Source organism: Symphalangus syndactylus, chromosome 12, assembly GCF_028878055.3.
Source record: "Symphalangus syndactylus isolate Jambi chromosome 12, NHGRI_mSymSyn1-v2.1_pri, whole genome shotgun sequence".
Taxonomy (NCBI): domain Eukaryota; kingdom Metazoa; phylum Chordata; class Mammalia; order Primates; family Hylobatidae; genus Symphalangus; species Symphalangus syndactylus.
The window spans coordinates 40,522,522-40,546,152 of record NC_072441.2 but is presented as its reverse complement, the minus strand read 5'-3'; the positions used below and the strand labels follow the sequence as shown (position 1 = coordinate 40,546,152).

General features: G+C 35.1%; 1 protein-coding gene and 1 long non-coding RNA gene across 7 annotated transcripts in view; one reads left to right on the top strand and one right to left on the bottom strand.

The window, feature by feature from the left end:
• The window catches only part of LOC134733723 (uncharacterized), a 94,260-nt gene extending 71,312 nt beyond the window's left edge, over positions 1-22,948 (top strand). For both annotated transcript variants that reach the window (XR_010117348.1, XR_010117347.1), the window contains exons 3-4: positions 8,004-8,086; positions 22,777-22,948. This is a non-coding gene — a long non-coding RNA (uncharacterized lncRNA). The remainder of the gene's footprint in view (positions 1-8,003; positions 8,087-22,776) is intronic.
• Positions 1-23,631, bottom strand: part of SH3GLB1 (SH3 domain containing GRB2 like, endophilin B1) — a 41,484-nt gene that overhangs the window by 4,975 nt on the left and 12,878 nt on the right. Inside the window, exons 3-9 of one of the 5 annotated variants that reach the window (XM_063624311.1) lie at positions 20,087-20,215; positions 17,048-17,181; positions 15,282-15,374; positions 11,034-11,120; positions 9,414-9,437; positions 4,833-4,922; positions 4,345-4,445 (exon numbers count right to left, since the gene is read on the bottom strand). In XM_063624311.1, the coding sequence (XP_063480381.1) occupies positions 4,345-4,445; positions 4,833-4,922; positions 9,414-9,437; positions 11,034-11,120; positions 15,282-15,374; positions 17,048-17,181; positions 20,087-20,215 (658 nt within the window). The remainder of the gene's footprint in view (positions 1-4,344; positions 4,446-4,832; positions 4,923-9,413; positions 9,438-11,033; positions 11,121-15,281; positions 15,375-17,047; positions 17,182-20,086; positions 20,216-23,631) is intronic. The other 4 variants (XM_063624313.1, XM_063624312.1, XM_063624314.1 and 1 more) reach the window with 4 other exon arrangements.

Below are 23,631 nucleotides of genomic sequence, written 5' to 3'. Positions count from 1 at the left end.
ATCTAGTCTCACAGATTTAAGTATCTTTGATATGCTGACTACTCTCTAATTATCTCTCTAATTCACCCTGCCCCCAATCCAAGTCCAGACCTGCATATCCTAAAATTGGATACCTCCACTTAAATGTTTAATAGACATCTCAAACTTAACATATTTAAAACTGGGCTTCTAATATAACTGACATACTTCCCACACCTCCATTCCTGAAATCTTTGCCTCCTCTGGCATTCCCCATTTTAACTAACCACAACTCCCCATTCTTTCAGTTGTTTAGGTCAAAAACTTGCAGATGGGCGCGGTGGCTCACACCTATAATCACAGCACTTTGGGAGGCTGAGGCGGGCGGATCGCCTGAGGCCAGGAGTTCAAGACCAGCCTGGCTAACATGGTGAAACCCCTTTTCTACTAAAAATGCAAAAAATTAGCTAGGCATGGTGGCGCACACCTGTAATCCTAGCTACTTGGGAGGCTGAGGCAGGAGAATCTCTCGAACCCGGGAGGCAGAGGTTGCAGTGAGCCGAAAATGCGCCATTGTACTCCAGCTTGGGCTGGAAGAGTGAAACTCCGTCTCTAAAACAAAACAAAACAAAACCTTGCAATAATTCTTGACCTCTTTGTGTCCAATATACATACAGTCTGTCAAGCAAATCCTTGTGGCTTTAACTCTAAAATACACCCACAGTCACGCCTGTAATCCCAGCACTTTGGGAGGCTGAGGCGGGTGGATCACAAGGTCAGGTGATTGAGACCATCCTGGCTAACACGGTGAAACCCCGTCTCTACTAAAAAAAAAAATTAGCCGGGCGTGGTGGCGGGCGCCTGTAAGTCCCAGCTACTCAGGCGGCTGAGGAAGGAGAATGGCATGAACTCAGAAAGAGGAGCTTGCAGTGAGCCGAGATTGCGCCACTGCACTCCAGCCTGGGCAACAGAGCAAGACTCTGTCTCAAAAAAAAAAAACAAAAAACAAAAAACACCCACAGGCCCACAGGACCTGACCACTTCCATCCTATCTACCACAATTACCCTGATCCAAGCCACTGCCATCTTCTGACTGAATTACTGACTACATTTTGCAATAAGTTTGAAACAGATCTGTCAGCTTCCGCCCAACACCTATCCTCAACGTGGCAGCCAGAATGATTCTGTTAAAGCCTAAAATTATGTCACTCCTCAGCTCAAAATTTCCAAAGGTTCCTCATCTCTGAGTAAAGACCAAAGTTGAAGCCCTATATGTTTTGGCTCCCCGTTTCCTCTACTCGTCTCTAGCCAAGCCCTCCTTGCTGTTCCTTGACCAGCTATGTCATGCCCTCAGGGTTTTTGTACTTGCTGCACCCTCTACCTGGAGCATCTTCTCTCAGATGCCTGCATGTGTGCTTACTCACATCTTTCTCTACTCCCACCAAAGTAGTTTCCTGCTATATTTTTCGGTGTACCATTTTCACCTTCTAATATACTATATAATTTATATACATATTGCTTTTCTGCTCCCTTCTGCCCCCATATAGAATGTGGATTCCAGGAGGGCAGGAATTTTGGTTATTTTGTTTATATACTATATCCTCCACCTCTGGAACAGTGCATTTTAAAAATGAAAAGCAAATGTTTCTCTGATGAATAAAGAGTTTTAATGATAAGAAGAAATAGCTTTAAATATAGCTTTTCCTTTCTAAAATTAAGACCACCTCTCCTAGTATCCCTTCCTCAGTGAACTCGGTTCTTCAGCAGGGATTAAATACATACATTTCTGAAGATAAGAAAAAGCTCTGTTTATATGAATATGTACATACACATGGCTTTTTTAGTTCTCTAACCATATTTTACTTTCAAATCTACTAGTATGATTTTAGCCTTTGATTAGCCACAGAAGTGTACCTATGTCAATTTTGCAGAGTTAAAGATTTAAAAAATGAACCGAAAGGCCATTTTTACCTTCTAAGAACTTTTATTGATACGTTAAAAAATCATAGCAATTACTCATTCTATAAAAATGATAAAAATGTCAATTAAGGCCGGGCGCGGTGGCTCACGCTTGTAATCCCAGCACTTTGGGAGGCCGAGGCGGGCGGATCACGAGGTCAGGAGATCGAGACCACAGTGAAACCCCGTCTCTACTAAAAATACAAAAAAATTAGCCGGGCGTGGTGGCGGGCGCCTGTAGTCCCAGCTACTCGGAGAGGCTGAGGCAAGAGAATGGCGTGAACCCGGGAGGCGGAGCTTGCAGTGAGCCGAGATCGGGCCACTGCACTCCAGCCTGGGTGATAGAGCAAGACTCCGTCTCAAAAAAAAAAAAAAAAAAAAAAAAGTCAATTAAGCCACTGGAGCTTGATATATAAAAGCCTTCCAATTATTAAAAAAACTGCTAATCTTGTGACTAGCACTTCTGCTTTCTCATCTTTAAAATATGGATAATAATAGTACCTACCTCATTTGGTGGTGAGGATTATAAAGTTAGTAATACACATGAGGTGTCTGGAAGAGCACCTATGCACAACTTAAGCTCAACCAAAGTGATGGCTGTTATTCAGTTGCTTCTACTACCTGTTGGTACTGTTATTGCAACTATTAACAATACAATCTGGTTCTATTCTTCATAAATAGTTTTTGAACGTGTTAGTGTGGAGCTGGATGATTTGTGAAGTTCTATATTTGAATATTTCTATGTATTATCTTAAATAGCATAACCTACATCAAATTAAAGAGCTAAAACTTCCCCCAATGTCATTGGTCATTAGCAATAATATAATTGAGGGTGCAGAGACAAGCTAGACTTTCTTTTCTAGAATAGTAGCACTGGTTTTACTTTGTATTGCTGGAGCTTATCTCAAAGTGCAGTAATAACTCAACAACTGGATTTTGTTTAAATGGCCGAGTCCTAAGCATAGTGTAGCTTTAAGTAGAATGTAAGTATAAGCAAGCCCTATGCTGCACTTCCAGAGTTTCAGGATAAAGTAGAAAAAAGTACTAAGGCTTCTTGAGCTTAAAACAGTTATAATGATGTGAAGATAAAGTGGTGTTCTGCCTTGAGATATTAACACCACTAATAAAACCTCAAATATATAGATATGTAAATGCTCCTGTATATCCTATTAAAATAACTAATGATTAGCCTTCATTTTTGAGGTTCAAAATTGGTTTCATGGATGTGCTCAATTTTATTCTAGGCCAAGTTTTGAAGTGTTAATGTGCAGAAACAAACACCAAAGTGACTTTATTTACCTTATTCCTTAAATGATTTTTTGATATTCTTCCTTCAAATGCTACATATCACTCCCCTGCTTTAATGGTTCCTCACTGTATAAATTCCAAACTCCTTACAATAACTTAAAGGCCATTCATGGTATGACCCTGCTTAACTCCTCTAGATTCATCTACCATTCCATTCTTGAACACTATGCTCCAGCCTGAATGGACTACTGTCAGTTCCCTGAACTTTCCCTACTCTCTTTCTTCTGGCTTTTTTATATACATATTCTTCCTTGCTTAGAATATTCATCCCTGTCCCTTTCTTCATCTAGATTATACCTACCAAGATAACTTCACCTGGGAAACTCTGCTAGATGTACCTCAGTCACAGTTAGATGCCTTCACAATACCAGGCACCTTCTACTTTTCTGCCTACCACATGGCCTGTCTACCAATGGCTTGCTTTGTATTTCTACCTAGGCTAAGTGTTGTGAGAGCAGAGACCACGTTTGCCCTAAACATTATTTTATTTTCAGCGTCACCTTATAATGTGAGCTCCATAAAGGCAAGCATCTTTGCTTGTTTTGTTTGCTGATATTACCCCAGAATATGTAACAGTGCTTGGCACATGGCAGATAGTCAATAAATATTTGATGAATGAGTGATTGAGCTATGTGTTTTACATACTATCATTTTGCTTTGAAGTATATTATCATACTCAAAATAATCATATCGGTAGATATGAGGTCTTATGAAATATTCTAAAACTTTTCTTTTTTTCAATATAGTAAACAAATGAGTAATGAATAAGTATAAATTAGTATATCTTTAAGGGTAACTGTCAATTTAATTATATCTTCCTCAACCAATAGCAAAAAGTATTCAGTAGCAGGAGAAAAGTGAACTTGAAACACTTTTAACCTTATAGCACTGAAAAAGTATTCACTTTTTTTTTCTCATCCCTGTTAACATGCCTCTGTGCCAGAAAAGCTCAAAATATTTTGTTACCTCAGAAATCTGATAATTACTTTCCTAAAAGAAAGAAACTATTTCTAAGAAAGCTAATAAGAGCCTTTAATTCCTCTAATCTTCATCCCTAGTATTAGTTCATAAGCAAAAATCTGAATTTCTCCTCTTTACATGTGAAAAGTAAATTATCACCTTCCCAGTTGTTTCTGGAGGTCCAACATATACTGGTAACACTGTGCGTAGTAAGTCATCTGGGCTTCTACAAAGTCATTCAGACAGCGAAGGTGATGGGCCTGTGAAGGAAAATTATAGTCAGTTCTTAGCTCTATAGTCAACTTAAATGGCAAATGCAAGGGGGAGACAGACCACAATATTGTACTGAGGTAGACTCACCAGTATCTAACATTTTACTATAAGGTTTATTAAGATTGGCTTTGGTGAACAGTACACTAGCAAACTCTGCTTAGCCAATAAACACCAACATGTATATTTAATGAGGGTGGGAGAACTAGGTGATAAGATGTAAACAAAAATTTAAAATGTTTCTTCGGATATATTGGAAAGTAACACAATTTAAATTTCCTTGATGAATGACTGAAAAGTTCAGTTTTTCCTCCCAAAATTGCCTTAGGACTACCAAAGTCTTGTTCCAAATGAATTTCCAATGCATGAATACTCACATGTGTACTGCTGATTCCCTCTAGCAGAAGTCTGGTAATCTCTGCTTGACGATCAAATTCACTTTGAGTTATTCTTAATTCCTGTTCAGACTTAAGTAAGAATATAGTTTTAGAATCTCTTTAGAAGACTCAGTCTGTCTTATATACATTTATTTTAGATGGTTAAAAAAAATCCCCCAAACAAACCTCAAGTTATAATCTGGCAATTCCCCAATTCTGCTTTGTATCTAAAATGGTCCCCTGGTTTCTAGACCTTAGCTTTTCTGTATTACTCCACCTGGACAACTGATTCCAGTACTTGACTCAAAAGAATCTGTTATGCTAAAGCTTAATGATAAATACACTCTTAAGAGCCTACAGAAACTACTAAGAGAAAGTGAAGATATTTCATAAATTTTCTAGTATCAATTTTGCTAAATTTTAATATTTTACAAAATTTTAAGATGACCAGTTTTATAAGTATAAAATAATACTGCTGCAAAAATTCTCAATTATTACTACAGTTTTTACTTTGAAGTTAGAGTCTTCAGTCTCAAATGCAAAAGACTTTAGAGTGAAGCCATAGGATTTTCACCTTGCGTTTAGTTGCCAAATACTTCTTGCTAGCACCACAGTTTTTAGGTTCATTCAAAGGATTCTTTGTCCTACATTTTAAATGTCTTTCTTTTAAATTTTCTTTTCAAACTATGCATAAAAAATGACTTAAGCAGAATACTATCTATTAAGATACACTAGGGTTTTAAAAAGCTTTTTAAGTTATGATCGAACTTCAATCAGTAGTGTGCTGTTAAATTCTTCTCCAAGAAATAAAAAAAAAAGCTCTCATATCCAGATTTTCATGATATAAATACTCCCACCACAGCTGATTTCCAGCTACTAACGTGAAGTCACACACTGCGGAGCTGGGAAGAGATGTAAATAACAGTATGTCACTACTGGTTTCAACCATCTGATAAAGGAGGCTTACTGCTGCGACAAAACAGTTCACTGAAAAATCAACAAGATCTAAAAATAGCAAATAGTGGCAACAAACATCTTCTCAAACCTATAGTCAGAGTTTGTTGTTAGTAAGTGGGAAAGAGAAATAAAACCTCACAGTTTACTCAGAATAGTTAGCTTATCTCCCATTGGGAATTATCATTGGTAACATCATCATTATAATGATACGTTTGACTACCTCCCCAGCACAAATAGCATTTTCCACCTATGCAAATGATTTATGACATTTCCAAGATGTAATAAAAGTAAAAAACAAAAACAAAAACAACAAGGTATGAACTTATTTCTTTCAGGCCTCATCTCCCTCTCCTCACCCTTTGGTGGCAATAGTTACCCTAGTAAACCAGTCTACGAGGAAGTAGCAGCAAAGTAGATAATCAGTTGCTGTAACAGCCCACTGGCAACAAACCTAGCAAAGGGGACTAATAATTGACCTCTAGCTTGGACTTATGGAAATAAGCTTGAATTAGTAAGTCAGAAGTTGAAATTAAATTTACTTGACTAAAACCAGAACCCATGGTGTTTTGATAGCAGGGACAAAGCAAGCTTCATCTGGAAGCTAGTATGAAGTAGAAAAAAGTCCCAGAAGAAAAAAAGAAGCAATGTTCTTCCAAAGGAGAGCATTAAGGAAAACCAATCACATCAATGTTACATATGCACTATTTACTGTTGTGCTTGGTTGAATACAAAAGGCTTTGAGTAACAGAAGTAAATACAGCAAACCAAAAATAAACGCACTTCAGAAGTAAACTAGGCTAGTTCCATATAGGTCCTTGATCGTGAAAGTACGGTTTGATTTAATGGCCTTTAGTAGAAATAGCAGAAAAATCCTACTAACTGACATTATTTCTAGGTAAGGTGTAAGCAAGTAAACTAGGTAGCACATTAAGGTGACCAGGAAGATTGAGACTGAAGTGGAAATAAAATTTTAATGCTAAGTACACTGAATAAAAAATATCAAATGATCTCATTAAGGATGAGGGATCAGCCTTCTAGGTTTGAGTAAAATTTAATCATGAAGAAAGGCACCATGTTACAAAGCTTAGGAGGTCCTTCTGTACAATCTAGACTTTATTTAGAGAGGGTAGATGATAGGGAAAAATGCATCTCATTTCTTGAATAAGTTTTAGTGCATATTGGGTGGCTTCAAATAGTCAAATGTCCCAAACCATCTATACTTCTGGCATATATAACTGATCATAATAATTGATCTGAGAGGCTAAAGAAATTTAAGTTAGGTTTAGCATAATCAATTTACTTTGGAAGAAAATGATCCCCATTAGAAAGATAGATAAGAAAGGGCTGATATTGTCGTCTAAAAAATCTCTAGGGAAAAGATCTTCTGCTGCTAAAAATAACTGCTACTAGACTGCACGATAGCATAACATGGGTTAGGTAAGCCTGCAGAGTTTTTTTTTTTTTTAAATGTAACTGGAAGATGGGCAAGAATCTGTTGGCCCATGATACCAGGATTGGGTATCTGTAAGCCATAAATTTTGGTAATGCTTCTGAGGCATTTGCTGTGACTATCTTGATCAGTGTTGACTACTATTCATAAGGCCTAAAATCTTAAAATACTCCAGGAATATAAAGTTTTTTCATTTTCATTTATTTATTTTTTGAGATGGAGTTTTGCTCTTGTTGCCTAGGCTGGAGTGCAACGGCCGATCTTGGCTCACTGCAAACTCCACCTCCCAAGTTCAAGGGTTTCTCCTGCCTCAGCCTCCCAAGTAGCTGGGACACCATGCCTGGCTAATTTTGTATTTGTAGTAGAGACAGGGTTTCACCATGCTGGTCAGCCTGGTTTTGAACTCCTGACCTCAGGTGATCGGCCCACCTCGGCCTTCCAAAGTGCTGGGATTACAGGTGTGAGCCACTGCTCCTGGTCATTTATACATTTTTAATTATAAAAATGTCAGAAGTGAGATGTGTAGAAGAAAAAAACCCCTGAAATCCATTTTGATAGGTTTCTTTAGATTTTTATATATATGTATATAATATGTTTCATGAGTTTCTTCCCATGTATTGTATCAATTATTTCCTAAACTTGCTGAGACTACAAAATCAAGTCAGAAATTTTCTGGCGTATCTTTATGCCAAAGAGGAAGACATTCTAGTTTTTTTGTTCAACCTGTATTCTCTTCTGTGTTGCTCTGCCCCTTTTCATGCTAGAAGTTCAGAGAGAAATCAGAAGCCAGGGTGGAACCGTAACTAAATTGATGAACAGACTCCACAAAGGGGGATAAGAGCACAAGGTAAGAATTTCATACTGGAGATCCAAGTCATAGAATCAATAGCTCTATAACCTATGCATAAAACAGACGGTAAAATCAATCCTACAAAGCCAGAAAATAAAAGTTAAAGTTTATAAAGCTATTAATTGTCAGGGGCCAAAATCATCACCTGTCCTCAGTCCCCAGTGTTATCCTCATGTGGATGTCAGAGTTTGGTAGGCCTGAACATAAGAAGTAAATGAAAAATGCTTCTGAAGACTTAAAAAAGCATTCGAAACAAGTCTGCATGTACTATAGTTTATAATTTTATCCCTTAAATTCTTGTTTAATTACTTGCTTTCCCAGCCCACAGAAGATTAGAAATGGTAACACAGACAGAAGAACGGCTAGCAGCAGTCATACAGACAGCTTCTAGAAGCAACAGTCTGATACTGAGGGAAGAGACAACATAGTCGAAAAACAACAAATCCAATGGTTAACAGTATAATAAATATTCATAATAATGACCTTAACTGTAGTAAAATCAAATACTTGCTATCCTATATTTAATGCAGCAGTAAAATACATTTTTACAGATATTTTCAACTAATGTGACTGAGAAAAATTAGCTTTGGTGCTGGAGAGAACAAGCTTCAGTTACCTAAAAAACTCATCTGTGGCTGGGTACGGTGGCTCACACCTGTAATCTCAGTGCTTTGGGAGGCAAAGGTGGGTTGATCACCTGAGTTCAGGAGTTCGAGACCAGCGGCCAACATGGTGAAAAAACTGTCGCTACTAAAAATGCAAAAAATTAGCCCGGCGTGGTGGCGGGCACCTGTAATCCCAGCTACTTGGGAGGCTGAGGCAGGAGAATCGGTTGAACCCAGGAGGTGGAGGTTGCAGTGAGCTGTGATTGTGCCGCTGCACTCCAGCCTGGGCGACAAGAGCAAAACTCCATCTCAAAAAAAAAAAAAAATTCATTTGTGCGAAATATTATATATCCCATTCTCTGAAGATACAGGATATGGTGTTAACTATATTTTACATTTTAAAAATTGTCATTAAAAAAATCATTAACAAGCATTTCGCCTGCCTTGTATAGTAAGGAACTGTAAGATTACCACTTAGTATAACAGGTATCTAAGATTTATCAGTGTGTGTGCAAACCACATCTCTGCAGCATTGTTCAACTGCTTGGTGGAGCTTCTATCAGCTGAAGAGACCTGAACATATCCCTCATTTTCAGGTTTTATAAGGTATAGTAACACAGACTGTGACTGGACCCATGGTTGTTGCCCAATAAATATTTACTGAATCAATGTCAACTAAATTCTTGTTTCATAGTTCTGTAGTTTAATAATTTACTTACTTTTGTCACCTCCTCTGCCCAAATCTAGCCAGCATTAAAAATTAGAGAAAAATATAGAGCATGAAAGTTGGAATTTATTTTCTACAACTTAGTATAGAAAAATATAAATATTTGTTTAAATGGCACACTCTTTTTCAGAATCATATTTATAGATTAAACACAGTAGTAACTAAATCAGTACAGCTTAACATACTGTGAAAGTATGACTTTTATATGTATTATTGCTATCAATTTTAAAATCTTATGTTAAATCTACAGTTTTCCCAAATTGAGAATGCCTAACCTTTCTTAGCTCCAGTATTCTCATCTGGAAAATTAGAGATTTGGACTAAATGATTTCGAATTTCTCATTTGGGTATAAATTCTAACATTTTAGGAAATGAAGAAAAGCAAGGATTAATGGCTGCTGATACAGCCTTTTTGGAGAGAAACAATAAGCTGGAGATATAATAAATATAAAATTACCAGCTGTAAATATATATTACTATAAGATTACATTAATAGTAAAAACAAATGATTAATGAAACAAAGTCCTGTTAATTGTTTAGAATTGTTTTTACCTGAGACAAAAAGAAAAGCTATGCTTTATATGTTAAGTTAGCAATGACTGAAATATCCTCACGCTTTTCATTTACCTATAGATAGGACAATGGAAACACATTAATGCATTCTCTTGCTATCTAAGGTAAGCCCTAATTCAGTCAGGGCTTCAGTAATTACCGTTTAAAAAAACACAAAAACAAAAATGCATTTTATATATTCTGTACAATAATCTTTCCTATTACTTTCCTGCTTTTAGTTTAATGCTAGTGAATGAAAGCAGCCAATTAATTGCCAATTTATTAGCTGTACTGCAGATCCCTTGACACTTCTAATGAAGTAATATATCTAGAAATAAAACACACTGTATCTATACATTTTTATTGGCTAATGTGCACAAATTGTTGGCTATGTTCCCATTTTACAACTTTCTATTTTACTAAAATAAAAAACTTCTAATAGCTCAAAAATTTTCTCAAACTAAGCTCAACATAAACATTGGATACCATAAAACAATTTGCATTCTCTATTCTTTCCCAAGGCTATCACCATTCCACCAAAACTTTCTTAAGTGAGTTAGCACTGGATGGAGAATAAGCCTGGCCATTACACAAGTACCTAACCTAATGGGGTCTGTCTTGGCCTGAAATGGCAGAAGAAATTAATTCTATGTTGAGTTTGGGTGAAAATAAGGTAAATCTTGAAGCTACTGAGCAGCAAAGTCAATGTGTTTACCTTACACCTTTCTTTAAGTATATTTTGTTAATTTTCTTTGCCAAAAGTGAAAATATAAATGCCAGCTTAAATTAGCTTCTTTTACTCAGTGCAAAAAGGCACTATATATTTATGTATAAATTCATATTCCAAAATCTGTATTTGGCATAAACACTATATTTGGCAATTATAACATACAATTTCTTTTAAAGTTCCAGTATTACTTCAGCTAGTATTTTTTCCTTATATTTTTGTTGTTAAAGATAAATGAATACATGGTTTCAATTATTTCAAAATTTTACATGCAGCTAATAGCAAGAGAAGGCACTTTATTCAAGATGTAGAAAACACAGTAGGCCAACAAACCTTCAGCCATTTTACATGCAGGAAGTTGAGCATGTAAGAGAAATTTACCATAATGTTATCTCCTTCAAGACGAGCTGAGTTTAGTTGCTTAAGTGCACAGTAAGAGACAAAGAACACATTATACCAATGAACACAGTGAAACAAATTACTTCTGCACAATAAATAACACATTAAACAAGTAAAAGAGCCAATCAAATATTTTTTCTACTTAAAAAAACCCACATTTATTGTTCTGTGAAACTGCATATGGTGGTGCCTATTCATTTTTTCCCCCAAAATTCAAATTTTCAAAACAAAATATGTTGATGCTTGACTTTAAATGAGAATCATTTAGGGAAAATGTACCATTTTTAAAACTGCCAGTTACCTACAATTTTTACTAAATTTTCACTAAGAAAGTCCTTCTGCCTAACCCCAAATTTTCCTATTCAAAGATCATTTCTATTTTATGAATTTATGATGCCTTCAACCACATTCTCTTTCAATCAGCCTCAGCCAGGTCTTGGCATACTCTGAAGTCTTAAAGGCATGTCAATCCTTATATTTCTAATAAACCTTAAATTCAAACATGTGTTCTTAAAGGCTAAATGATGGTGCTCTAAATTTATTGAGTTTACAGATTAAAGATTTACACTGCTGTGGAAATGCTTAAGTTTGCTGTATGATGTTAAAGAAATATTTTCCATCAAATTTGGATGTCCCAAAATAACAGAGGTCTAAACCACTAAATACTGCAGAGCTTTGAAACCAGCTGATTTTTATCTTTAACATTACTAAAACTGTAAAATAATTTTTAAGTTTAGATCAGACTAAAATTGGATTAGTAAATGTAGGTGCCTTATAATTGAAATGCATTACCGTTTTGTACCCCTTAGGCGAAATGGCCTGGGACCAGAAGTGTTTCAGATTTCTGGTTTTGGAATATTTGCATTATACTTACTGGCTGAGGAACCCTAACGTGAAAAGCTCCAATAAGCATTTCTTTTGAGCGTCATAAAGGCACTCAAAGAACTTCATATTTTAGAGCATTTCAGATTTCAGGTTTTTGGATTAGGGATACTCAACCTGTAATTATTTTTGTTCTTGCTTCTCTGGTATATTTTATCATATACACAATCTATTTTTCAAAACTATTTTTGTTCATTGTGAAACATGAAAGTGGGCTTTCTTTCTGCTTAATTGGTATATTTTTGAGAAATGCCTTTGAGGTTGCTTTACCATTCTTCAATATGCTAACTGATAATAATATTAGATACAAGCAGAAATTCTTTACTGATAGGGCTAAATCATCAAAAAGTATGATCTGTTATACCAGATTGTGAACTGAGGGCAGCAGAGATTTTACATCATTTATCTATGAACTCCTCAGTAGAGTACCTTGCACAAAATTAGCATTTAGTAAACACAGAACTTAAAAAAAGTCACAAGAAACTAGTAAGTAAATTACTTAAAAAGTGTCAATATGGATAGATCCCAAACCTTACTAGCAGAGTAACTAGTTACAAAACAATTAATCCATGGAAATTTATAAAGATGTGAAGTCAAAGTAAGTCTAAGGTTAGATTAACCACTTCAGTTGCCAACTAGGAACCAGCAAATGTACCAAACAAGGGGAAAAAAAAAAGCAAACTCCTAGTGATTCTTCAAGTAAATGCAAGAGAAATACAGGGGGAAAAAAAAGGATCACCAAATACAGGAATACCTCCAGGCTTTATGTAATAATAAACTAAGAGAACTTCTTCCCAAAGTATTTCAGACTTACTGCTGTAAAGTTTGAAGAAAAATGTTTTGGTTATCTAGGGGAAAAATACAATTAAAATCAGGAAATCGAACTTCCTGTCTAGACTAAAAAAATAGTATTTGGCTATAGTTAAATTTTGCTTTATGTAATACGTAAGTTCTAGAAGAGTTGTGTATAAATAAAATTGCTGAACTGAATAAAATCATTTGTATCATCTTTTACTTTAAACACAAATTCCCATAGAAAAAAAACCTTTATCCTCAAAAATACAGAGCAGAGAAAAATTGCCAAGATCTTTTCTAGGTATCTCAAAAAGGAAACATCTCTCAAAATTGGTCTACTATTATATTTAGGTCCTATATATTTTAATAGCAGTGGTAAAATAATTTAGAAATATTAAAGGACTTTGTACACTGTTAAATCTGTATGTGTGTGCTTTCTGGAACTTTTCCAGGTAGAAAAGCAGACTGTCATTCCTGTAATAGTGCTTTTTAAACAAAGTTTTGTACTGAAACTTGGTAACAATATTTTTATTCCACAATTATCACTGGGCACATATAGGCATCTTGAATAAAGACATTCTGTCCCAGTTAAAATATTTATTTCCAAATGATCCTTAAGTTTTTTCCTGAGCATGAAATTACTATCTTTAAAAACTAGTTTATAATTTACTTTTCAAATTCATTATTAGCAACTAGAAACTAATAAAAGAATTCAAGGTCTCCTGCTATCTATAGTGTTCATTTTCAAAGTTCTGATGCTGCAGATAGTCTGTTTAGGGAAGTTTTGTTGTTTGTGATGATGATGTAACGATAAACTGTGAAGTGAAAATGCCAGTAAATTTGGAATTAATGTCTTATCAAAGATAGCTCTTCTCTAGCAGTAACTAATACAGTGTCTCCAAAAAAGAAAAAAACCATAGAAAAAAATAACTTATTCTGCTCATACAAGGTATCGGGGTAGTCTCATAAGACATTACTATCCAATACCAAGTTAGTCAGTTTTAAATTTCACTCTAAACCAATTTTCAACCTTTTTATCCCCCAAACAAGAGAACTATAAGACAGTACCAGCACTGTGGTAATATGCTCATTAAGGCAATGATTCTTGATGTTGGCAGTGGTAGTGACTTGGAAACAGAAGGCAGGGGTAATATCATACCATAGCTCAAATTAAGTATTAACTTGTTAGCTTCTTCTAACAAATTCATACTTGGTTTATTTTGTACTATTTTAAAGTTATTCCAATTCAAATCCGATGTTTTCAAATTCTGGAATAATATAGACAGTATAACTTGGATTAACTAAAAAGCTTATAAATAAATCTTTAAAGAAAAATTTAATTATATTTAATATATACCTACTCAATATTCTGAGGTTTTCTGGAATATATACTAGAATTTATTGATCCAGATGAGCTTCCTCTCATTCAACATCGTTGCCTGAAAGTCCATACTGCCACTGTTCGTTTGAATGGTTTTGGAACTATTCTTGGTGAACATTCTTTTAGTTTGAGCAGTGTGTGGAAAGGGAACTGATCTAATTTTTAAGCCACACACAAGTATTCTCAAACTTGAGTCTCATCTTAATTACTATCTTTTTTGCTATTTCCAATTATAATAAATCTATCTCCAAAAGTATTTGCCACCACTGAAGATATTTAAAAAAATACAACACATTAGGAGCTAACATAATTTTTGTTTTTTAGCAGCAGCTGTATAGCTAAATATTATGTGTGTGTGTGTATATATATATACACATATATATTATATATATATACACATATATATTATATATATATACACATATATATTATATATATATACACATATATATTATATATATATATACACATATATATTATATATATATATATACACATATATATTATATATATATATATACACATATATATTATATATATATATATACACATATATATTATATATATATATATACACATATATATTATATATATATATATATACACATATATATTATATATATATATATATATATATATGTATTTTTTTTTTTTAAAGACAGGGTCTGGCTCCGTTGACCAGGCTAGAGTGCAGTGGCGCAAACTTGGCTCACTGCAACCTCCACCTCCCACGCTCAAGAGATTCTCCCATCTCAGCCTCCTGAGTAGCTGGGACTACAGGTGGGTGCCACCATGCCCATTCATTTTTGTACTTTCTGTAAAGAGACGGGGCTGTGCCATGTTACCCAGGCTGGTCTCAAACTCCTGGGCTCAAGCCATCTGCCTGCCTCAGCCTCCTAAAGTGCTGGGATAACAGGCATGAGCCACTGTGCCTGGCCATGAATATCACCTTTTTGATATGACTACTTTGCAGTGATTTGGATGTATTAAGTTCTGACAAATTTGTTTAGAAAGCCCAAAAACAAGACCCTAAAGTTAATAAGTCTGTATCTTTCATGGTATATTAGCAAAATATTTTACAAATCTTAAAGTTATTAATCAAAAATATTTTTCTATTTACTTACTGAATTTCTAGTTTCTGCAGCTTTTGCCTTTTTTAGTCTCGTTTTTGCAGCATCCAAATCCAGTCTCTTATTTTGCAATAGTTTCCTTTCTTTCTATAAATATAGAAAAGAAAAAATAAAGGCTAAAGATGCTAAAATTCTGTTAAGAGTATACACATTTAAAGCATTATTTCCTAGTAAACATATGTATCATTTGATAAAGATCTATGATTACAAAATTGGCTATAAAGTTACCATTCATGTATCTGCCCCCTCCCACCCCCTTGTTACTGTTTTAAATTTTAAAATAAATAATTGAAACATTGTAAGTGTCTGGGAAAGATGGCAGGCAATGATGGAAACAAAGGAATATCAGTTTTAATATTTTGTGATCCTGTCCCTACCTCGGGAACATTTGGCAACACCTTTTTGGTTGTCACAACTGGGGGAGGGATGTTATTGGCGTCTGCTAGCCAGAAGCCAGAAATGTTGCCAAACATTCCACAAGACAGTCTATCTCTACAAGGAATTGTGTAGCCCAAAACGTCATTAGTGGCCAGATTGAAAAACTTTCAAATTGTTACAGATTATCCAGAAAGTGCCTAGAAAGAAGGAAGTATAGGCCTGGGGCAAGGGTTCCTTGATGCCTGGTGTCCTACCTCAAGGATTGGGCAGGCTGCACTTAATGGGTCATAGCACCAAATGCAACCCAACCACTCCAAAATGGAATTTCAAACTTACAGAATAATGAATAAACATTAGTATAGTATCTTAGAATTCTTCAGGGAATTTCAAGCTTCTGTATAGTATGTAAGTTTATTATAATTCAGTTTGCTTTAATCTTAGATTTCATACGTCAAATTTCATTGCACTGATAAACTAATTTTTATTTTATTTTATTTTATTTCACTTTTTTTGAGATGGAGTCTCACTCTGTCCCCCAGGCTGGAGTGCAGTGGCATGATCTTGGCTCACTGCAACCTCTGCCTCCAGGGTTCAAGTGATTCTCCTACCTCGGCCTCCCAAGTAGCTGGAATTACAGGCACCTGGCACCACAAACAGCTAATTTTTTTGTATTTTTAGTAGAGATGGGGTTTCACCATGTTGGCCAGGCTGGTTTCAAACTCCTGACCTCAAGTGATCCGCCCACCTTGACCTCCCAAAGTGCTAGGATTACAGGCATGAGCCATCGCGCCTGGTCGCTAATATCTTTTAAATCATACTTTAACTTGGTAGTTCTTCTGTCTCAGGCCAAATACTTGTTTACACAGAGACAAATCCATTGCAAACATATTGAAAGTTTCTATAATATATTGTGAGTTTCTATAATATATTGTAATAGGAAATCTGCAAATTAAAGTTTGAAGTATTTATAATATAAGAGCAGCTTTGTAAAACTCTTAGAAAATTTTCATTCTCCATCACTAAGAAAATAAGTTAAAATCCTAAAAAATGAAGAGCTACATGGTATATATACTATGGTGATATTTTAGACCATATTTTCATAATCATTCCAGGAACCTGTCTATAGATTTTAGTGTTGGTAATGAATGAAAAGGGATAAAGGCATCTTAATAACACTGTAGGACACACAAATGGAGTAAATGTATCAGTAGTCTTTTATTTTGGTTTAATTTTGTATGCTGGTGAACATGCACTGACCTAGATTATTTAATTTTGTAATCCACTACATCTACACAGTCATTAAGAGGCCAAATTATTCATTAAAAAGTATAAATATATATCTAAATGATTTTACTAAATAAAGGGGACATTTTTCAACTCACAGCAATTGTTTTGTAATCTCCTTCTATAAAGTTTCTTAAAGGAGTAAGAAAATTTAAGGCTGACGTTTGAATCAGTTCTCTGTCTGCTGTTCCAATTCTTTTTTGGGTTTCTCCACATTTAATAAGGGCATTACCTGCAAAGGAAAAATGTTTTTAAAAATCATTGTCTGGTAATATCAGAAAATAAAATCATGTAAAGATAAATCAGCAATTTGGTCTGTTTAAAAGTTAGCTGTCACTTGTTTGCTAAAGTAAAACCAAACAGAATTAACTGTAATTAAAATAGTTTTATTTTAAAAGTAAATTTAAGAGTATGTGTCTAAATGAAGGAGACAAAGATGAAGTTCCTATTGTAGTATAGATAATTGTACCAATTCTACCAATGGGACTAAAGAGGGCAAACATACCCCAAAATATTTATGGTCACAGCTCAAATAGTGTACAGTCGGCCCTCTATATCTACGGGTTCGGCATCCATGGATTCAACCAGCCACAGATAAAAAATATTCAGGAAAAAAAAAAGGATGGCTGAGGAGCCAGGCACAGTGGTGGCATATGCCTGCAGTCCCAGCTACTCCAAAGCTGAGGCAGGAGGATCGTTTGAGTCCAGGAGTTTAAGGCCAGCCTGGGCAACACAGCAGGGCCTGTCACTATTTAAAAAAAAAAAAAGATGGTTGCCTCTGTACTGAACATGTACAGACTTTTCTCCTTTGTCATTATTCCTCAAAAAATACAGCATAACAACTATTTACATAGCATTTACATTCAGATGATTTAAAGTACAAGGGAGGATGTGCATAGGTTATATGCAAACACTATGCCATTTTATATAAGACACCTGAGTATCCATGGATTTTGGTATCCTCAGGGTGGGGGGCCTGGATCCAATCCCCCATGGATATCGAGGGGTGACTATGGTTATACTTATAAAAGTATAATGCTTCCAAGAGATCAAGTCACAATTTGTCCTCTGTTTCTACATCCTTGCAGTTATCATGTGAAGTATCTATAATAGTTCATACTGATATCTTAAGTTAAAAAAAATCCATGCTTTTGCAATACATATACTCTGATACTTAAATAGGGCAAGTACAGTACAAAGTAGAGTAGAAAGAAAGGAAACCCCAAGATCAGGGTTCCACTCCTAGTTTTACTTCTAATAAGCTTTAGCTCTGAGGATCTTAATCCCTTCATGTTAGAATAAGTTTGGATCTGACTGATAAGGAAGGTAATACGGATAATAGTTAAGAGCTCCATCACTGGATACAGACAGATCTTCATTTGAATTACTATACTAGCTGTGATTGTGGATTAATTATTTAACTTCTCCAAACCTGTTTCCTTGTCTTTAAAATGAAGGTAATATAATTTATCTTAAAAGCAGGATATAAATGAGAATTTACTTAATATGTAAATATATATACTATATAATGCTTAGCCCATGCCTGTGATACTCAAATTTTAGTTATTAATTACTAATAAGGTAATAGGTTCACAAAGCCCAATTCTAATAACCAGGGTACATTCACTAGAATTACTAGAGGTGCAAACAGATTAAGCAGATTTAAAAGGGAAGAAAATCTAGAAGCCTTTACTAATGTTCATGCTCTGCTAAAACCTTCTTCAGCCTGGTGAAGGAGGGGCTGCTAGGTTCCTTTCACATACCTTTATGATCCTAGCATCTAACTGAGCCTGGCACAAGTAGGCAATGAAACATCTGTTTAATGTATAACATTTTTCTAAAAATTAAGTTAAAATTCAGAAATAATTTTATTTTGAAGTTCTAAGCATTTTCAGACTTAAAAATTAGATTTTGAAGAACACAATGTAGAAGTTTCAAAGTTGTATATCTAAAAAAGCCTGTCAATGGATTAGTGGCATTCAACAATATTTAGGTTCTTTTCTTTCTGACATAAAGATAACTACTAAAGCTTAAAATTCATTTAATCCTAGAATTTATAAACTATTCTGTAAATCAGAACTATGTGTAGTAATTAATTTAATCTACCTACCATTTCATATCCAAAGACCAGTATCTTGCAGATGTATAAAGAGAATTATTACTAGACATAAACAACAGGAAAAGAAGCTACTGAAATCTGTAATAGTCTCATGTTATGAGAAAATTAGAGTGACAATAAAGATGTGTAACTTTAAGCTTCAGGGCTATACATTTAAAGTCTGTACAGCAACTAATAAAGCTAGTGTAACTAAACCATGGCTATAGAAAATTTGAAATACATGAGAGAAAAACAGAAATGAAATGTAATCCAAATACCCAGATAACAATTGTTAATATTTTTTGGTTACTGACATTATTGCAAAATTATAGCAAAAGCACTGATTTGTTCAAGCACTATGTGCCAAATACCTTTAACATAAAATAAACCCTAAGAAAGCTTTTTTAAACAATGAAGAGACATATGCAAACAATAATTGCAATATCACAAGTATTACAACATAGGTATTCTAAGATCACTGGGAGAACAAGTGAAGAATTCAATAAACTTTCTAGAACTAAAAAAGATGTGAATTCTCTGAATAACTAAATATATGCTTAAATATATTAAATATTAAATTTAACTGTACATATTTGCCTATATTTCTCACTTCATTGAAAATTTTTAACATAAATTTGAAGTTAAAACCAATTCTACTATGTTTTTCTTTTTTTTTTTTGAGACGGAGTCTCGCTCTGTGGCCCAGGCTGGAGTGCAGTGGTGCGATCTTGGCTCACTGCAAGCTCCGCCTCCAAGGTTCACGCCATTCTCCTGCCTCAGTCTCCCGAGTAGCTGGGACTACAGGCGTCTGCCACCACACCCAGCTAATTTTTTGTCATTTTTAGTAGAGACGGGGTTTCACCATGTTAGCCAGGATAGTCTTGATCTCCTGATCTTGTGATCCACCCGCCTCGGCCACCCAAAGTGCTGGAATTACAGGCGCGAGCCACTGCACCCAGCCTACTAATATGTTAATGACATCTTTAATAAATCTCAACATAAAGATATCCCTTATTAGAACTTTTTGCATTTCACTTACCATAAGCTGTCCCTGGGCCAAACTCAGTCCCTGCATCAATCATATATTGTCCCAAAAGTTCTGGGTTGTTTATACGACTTGGAGCTTTTCTATCCAGTTTCTCATAAACAAATTCTTCTATCCTGGCATCTAGGAGAAAGGTTAAAATTACCAATGATTTCTAAAAAGCAAAACTAATTACAAGATTTTTTTTTCCCCTATCAGCAGCCATTTATCATCTCCTAAATATAAAGTTAGCATTCATTCAAGCACATATCTTTTTTTTTTTAAGCAAGTAAGTTTATTTTTCTTTTTTTAATTTTATTTTATTATTATTATACTTTAAGTTTTACGGTACATGTGCACAATGTGCAGGTTTGTTACATATGTATCCATGAAGCACATATCTTAACAAATACATTTTTAAAATTGTATGTTAGACTATTATATAACTAAAAAAGTATATTTTAGAAATTTGATAAAATATCTTGGCACGAAAGCATTTTAAAATAAAATAAAATTATTATTTGAGTATTCTACAAGATTTTAAGTTCCAGAAAAGGACTGATTAATTCACTTAATATTTATTGAAGGTGTCTTTGCCCTGTTTGTAGCATTTTAACTCTAATTTTTACTCTGAATGTATATTCATAATTTCAAAATCAGGATTTCTGGCTAGGAAAATACAGATATAAAGTATCTAGAAGAACCAAAGACTTACATCTGACAGCTTTAGCATGAGCATTTGCTCTCTCCTTTTCTTGCCTAGAGTCTAAATATAGACACAGACGCTTAAGGAATAGAACAATCCAGGCTTGGAATAGTCTACAGACAGATCAGCAATATGATGCCTTGGCTTTAGTTTACGTTTAAAGTACACAAGTATATAGATATTATCTCTGAGCATGCATTCACTCAAAAGATTTCATCATTAAAAATAAGTTTAAAATACAAAAGGTTAAAGCAATAATAGAATATTAGAATAAATGGAAAGGGGAAAAAATACAAGCTGAATAAACGCTTGGTTAGCAAAATGCTTAAGACCAAAAATATTAACATTTACAATGCTGTCCAACCTAGAGGTATTTCAGGAACAAATGAAAAAATGGCTTAAGTTTCCAGAAACAATGATTGAGCATAAATTGAAGCTAAGTCAAATACATTCCCTCTAAGTACCTCACATAGATTCCTACACATGCGGAAGTTTCACACAGTGCACTGAAAATTTCAAAAATGAGCTGAACCAGTAACAAACACTTCAGGAGTTGGTAAAAAGGCTTAGTTATAATACATAAAATAGAGTATAGCAATAATACTTGCTTTTGTGGTAGATTCTAGTACAGACAAAATCAGAAGTTTTAAAGCAGAAATTAAATACCTTTAAATAGTTAAAACCAAAAAGAACTTTTTAAAACATAACCATTTAGAAGATACTAGTTAAATTTCAGAACTTCATTTTGGCCCAGTGTGGTGGTATACGCCTGTAATCCCAGCACTTTGGGAGGCCAAGGCAGGTAGATCACCTGATGTCAGGAGTTTGAGACCAGCCTGGCTGACATGGTGAAACCCTGTCTCTACTAAAAAAAAAAAATACAAAAATTAGCCAGGCATGGTATCGCATGCCTGTAATCCCAACTACTCGAGAAGCTGAGGCAGGACAATCACTTGAACCCAGGAGGCAGATCTTGCAGTGAGCAGAGATTGTGCCACTGCACTCTAGCCTGGGTGAAAGAGTAAGACACTGTCTCAAAAAAAAAAAAAAAAAAAAAAAAAAAAAAAAAAAAAAAAAAGAGCTTTGTGTTTTGACTCTGATTCTTAATTTTGACTGCTTTTCTACCTATCTGGTCAAAAGTTTAAAATGGAATCTTATGTTGACTTCGTTCAGTTAATAAAATATTTGGTATATTAATCAATGTTTAATTTCAATAGGTTATAATAAAATCTAAAATACGCAGGCAATTCTGCTACAATGTAATATGTATTTCTGCATAACATATTTTTGAAAAACCCATTTCCAGAAGGTCATACATTGAAAACAACATAGAAATTACAAGAAAAGGAGTGCTGGGTTTGGCTACTCAAAACCTATGTAACTTAATAACCAGAGCACTGGCCGGGCATGGTAGCTCACACCTGTAATCCCAGCGCTTTGGGAGGCTGAGGTGGGCAGATCACCTGAGGTCAGAAGTTCGAGACCAGCCTGGCCAACATGGAGAAACCCTGTCTCTACTAAAAATACAAAAATTAGCCGGGTATGGTGGTGGACACTTGTAATCCCAGCTACTCTCAGGAGGCAGAGGCAGGAAAATCGCTTGAAACCAGGAGGTGGAGGTTGTAGTGAACCAAGATCGCACCACTGCACTCCAGCCTGGGTGACACAGCAAGACTCTGTCTCAAACAAAACAAAACAAAACAAAACCAGAGCACAAACAAAAAACAAAAACAATTACTACTACTTCCTGGCACAAAACAGGGGCAGGAGGGAATTGTATTTTATTTCCCTATTTACCAGTTGTGAATGAGCTTATTTTCCATTCAGAAAAACATGTTTAGAACAAGGGGAAAAATGTCTATTACTTTTAATAAAAGTGCCAGAGTGTAGAATTTAAATGGCCTTAAATGAATAAAAAATATTACATGGTGTCCAAAGACATTAGGACTCAATCAAAGTGCAAAAAGCTTATTTTGTTTATTTCCAACTTCTATTTTAGATTCGAGGAGTACACATGCAGATTTGCTACCTGGGTATATTGAATGATGCTGAAGTTTGGGGTACACATGAACCTGTTACCCAGGTACTGAGCACAGAACTCAACAGTTCAGTTTTTCAACCAAAAGGCGTATTTAAAAAGTCACTACCATTTAACTAAAATGATAGAGAACTGTTAATATTTGTATAGTGCTTGAAGGTTAAGTTAGTATCTAAAAGTAAGCATATGTCATATCACAACTAGGTCCCAAACAACATTGGGGAAAAAAAGAAGGGAAGCATACATTGTACCTTTGTTCTTCAGTTTTGATATGCAAAGCTCACAGTGGATGTTCATACACCTGGTTCTAGTCCAATTTCCACTTCTAATTAGCTATGCTACATTGGACAAGATGCTAACTCATGAGTTTCATTCACTAAACAATTATGCTCCTTAACTGCAAGGTTATTGAGTTGACTCATCTGAAAATCTCGTAGTTGTCTGGAGATCAAACGAAATAATTTACGTGAAAATGTAAAACTTAAACATAGGCTGGGCACAGTGGCTTATGCCTGTCATCCCAGCACTTTGGGAGGCCAAGGCAGATGGATCACAAGGTCAGGAGTTCGAGACTAGGCTGGCCAACATGGTGAAACCCCATCTCTACTAAAGATACAAAAAAAAAAAAAAAAATTAGCTGGGCATGGTGGCACATGCTTGTAATCCCAGCTACTTGGGAGGCTGAGGCAGGAGAATTGCATGAACCTGGGAGGTGCAGGTTGCAGTGAGCCAAGATCACGCCATTGCACTCCAGCATGGGCAACAGGGCAAGACTCTGTCTCAACAAAAAACAAAAAACAACAAAAAAAACCCACA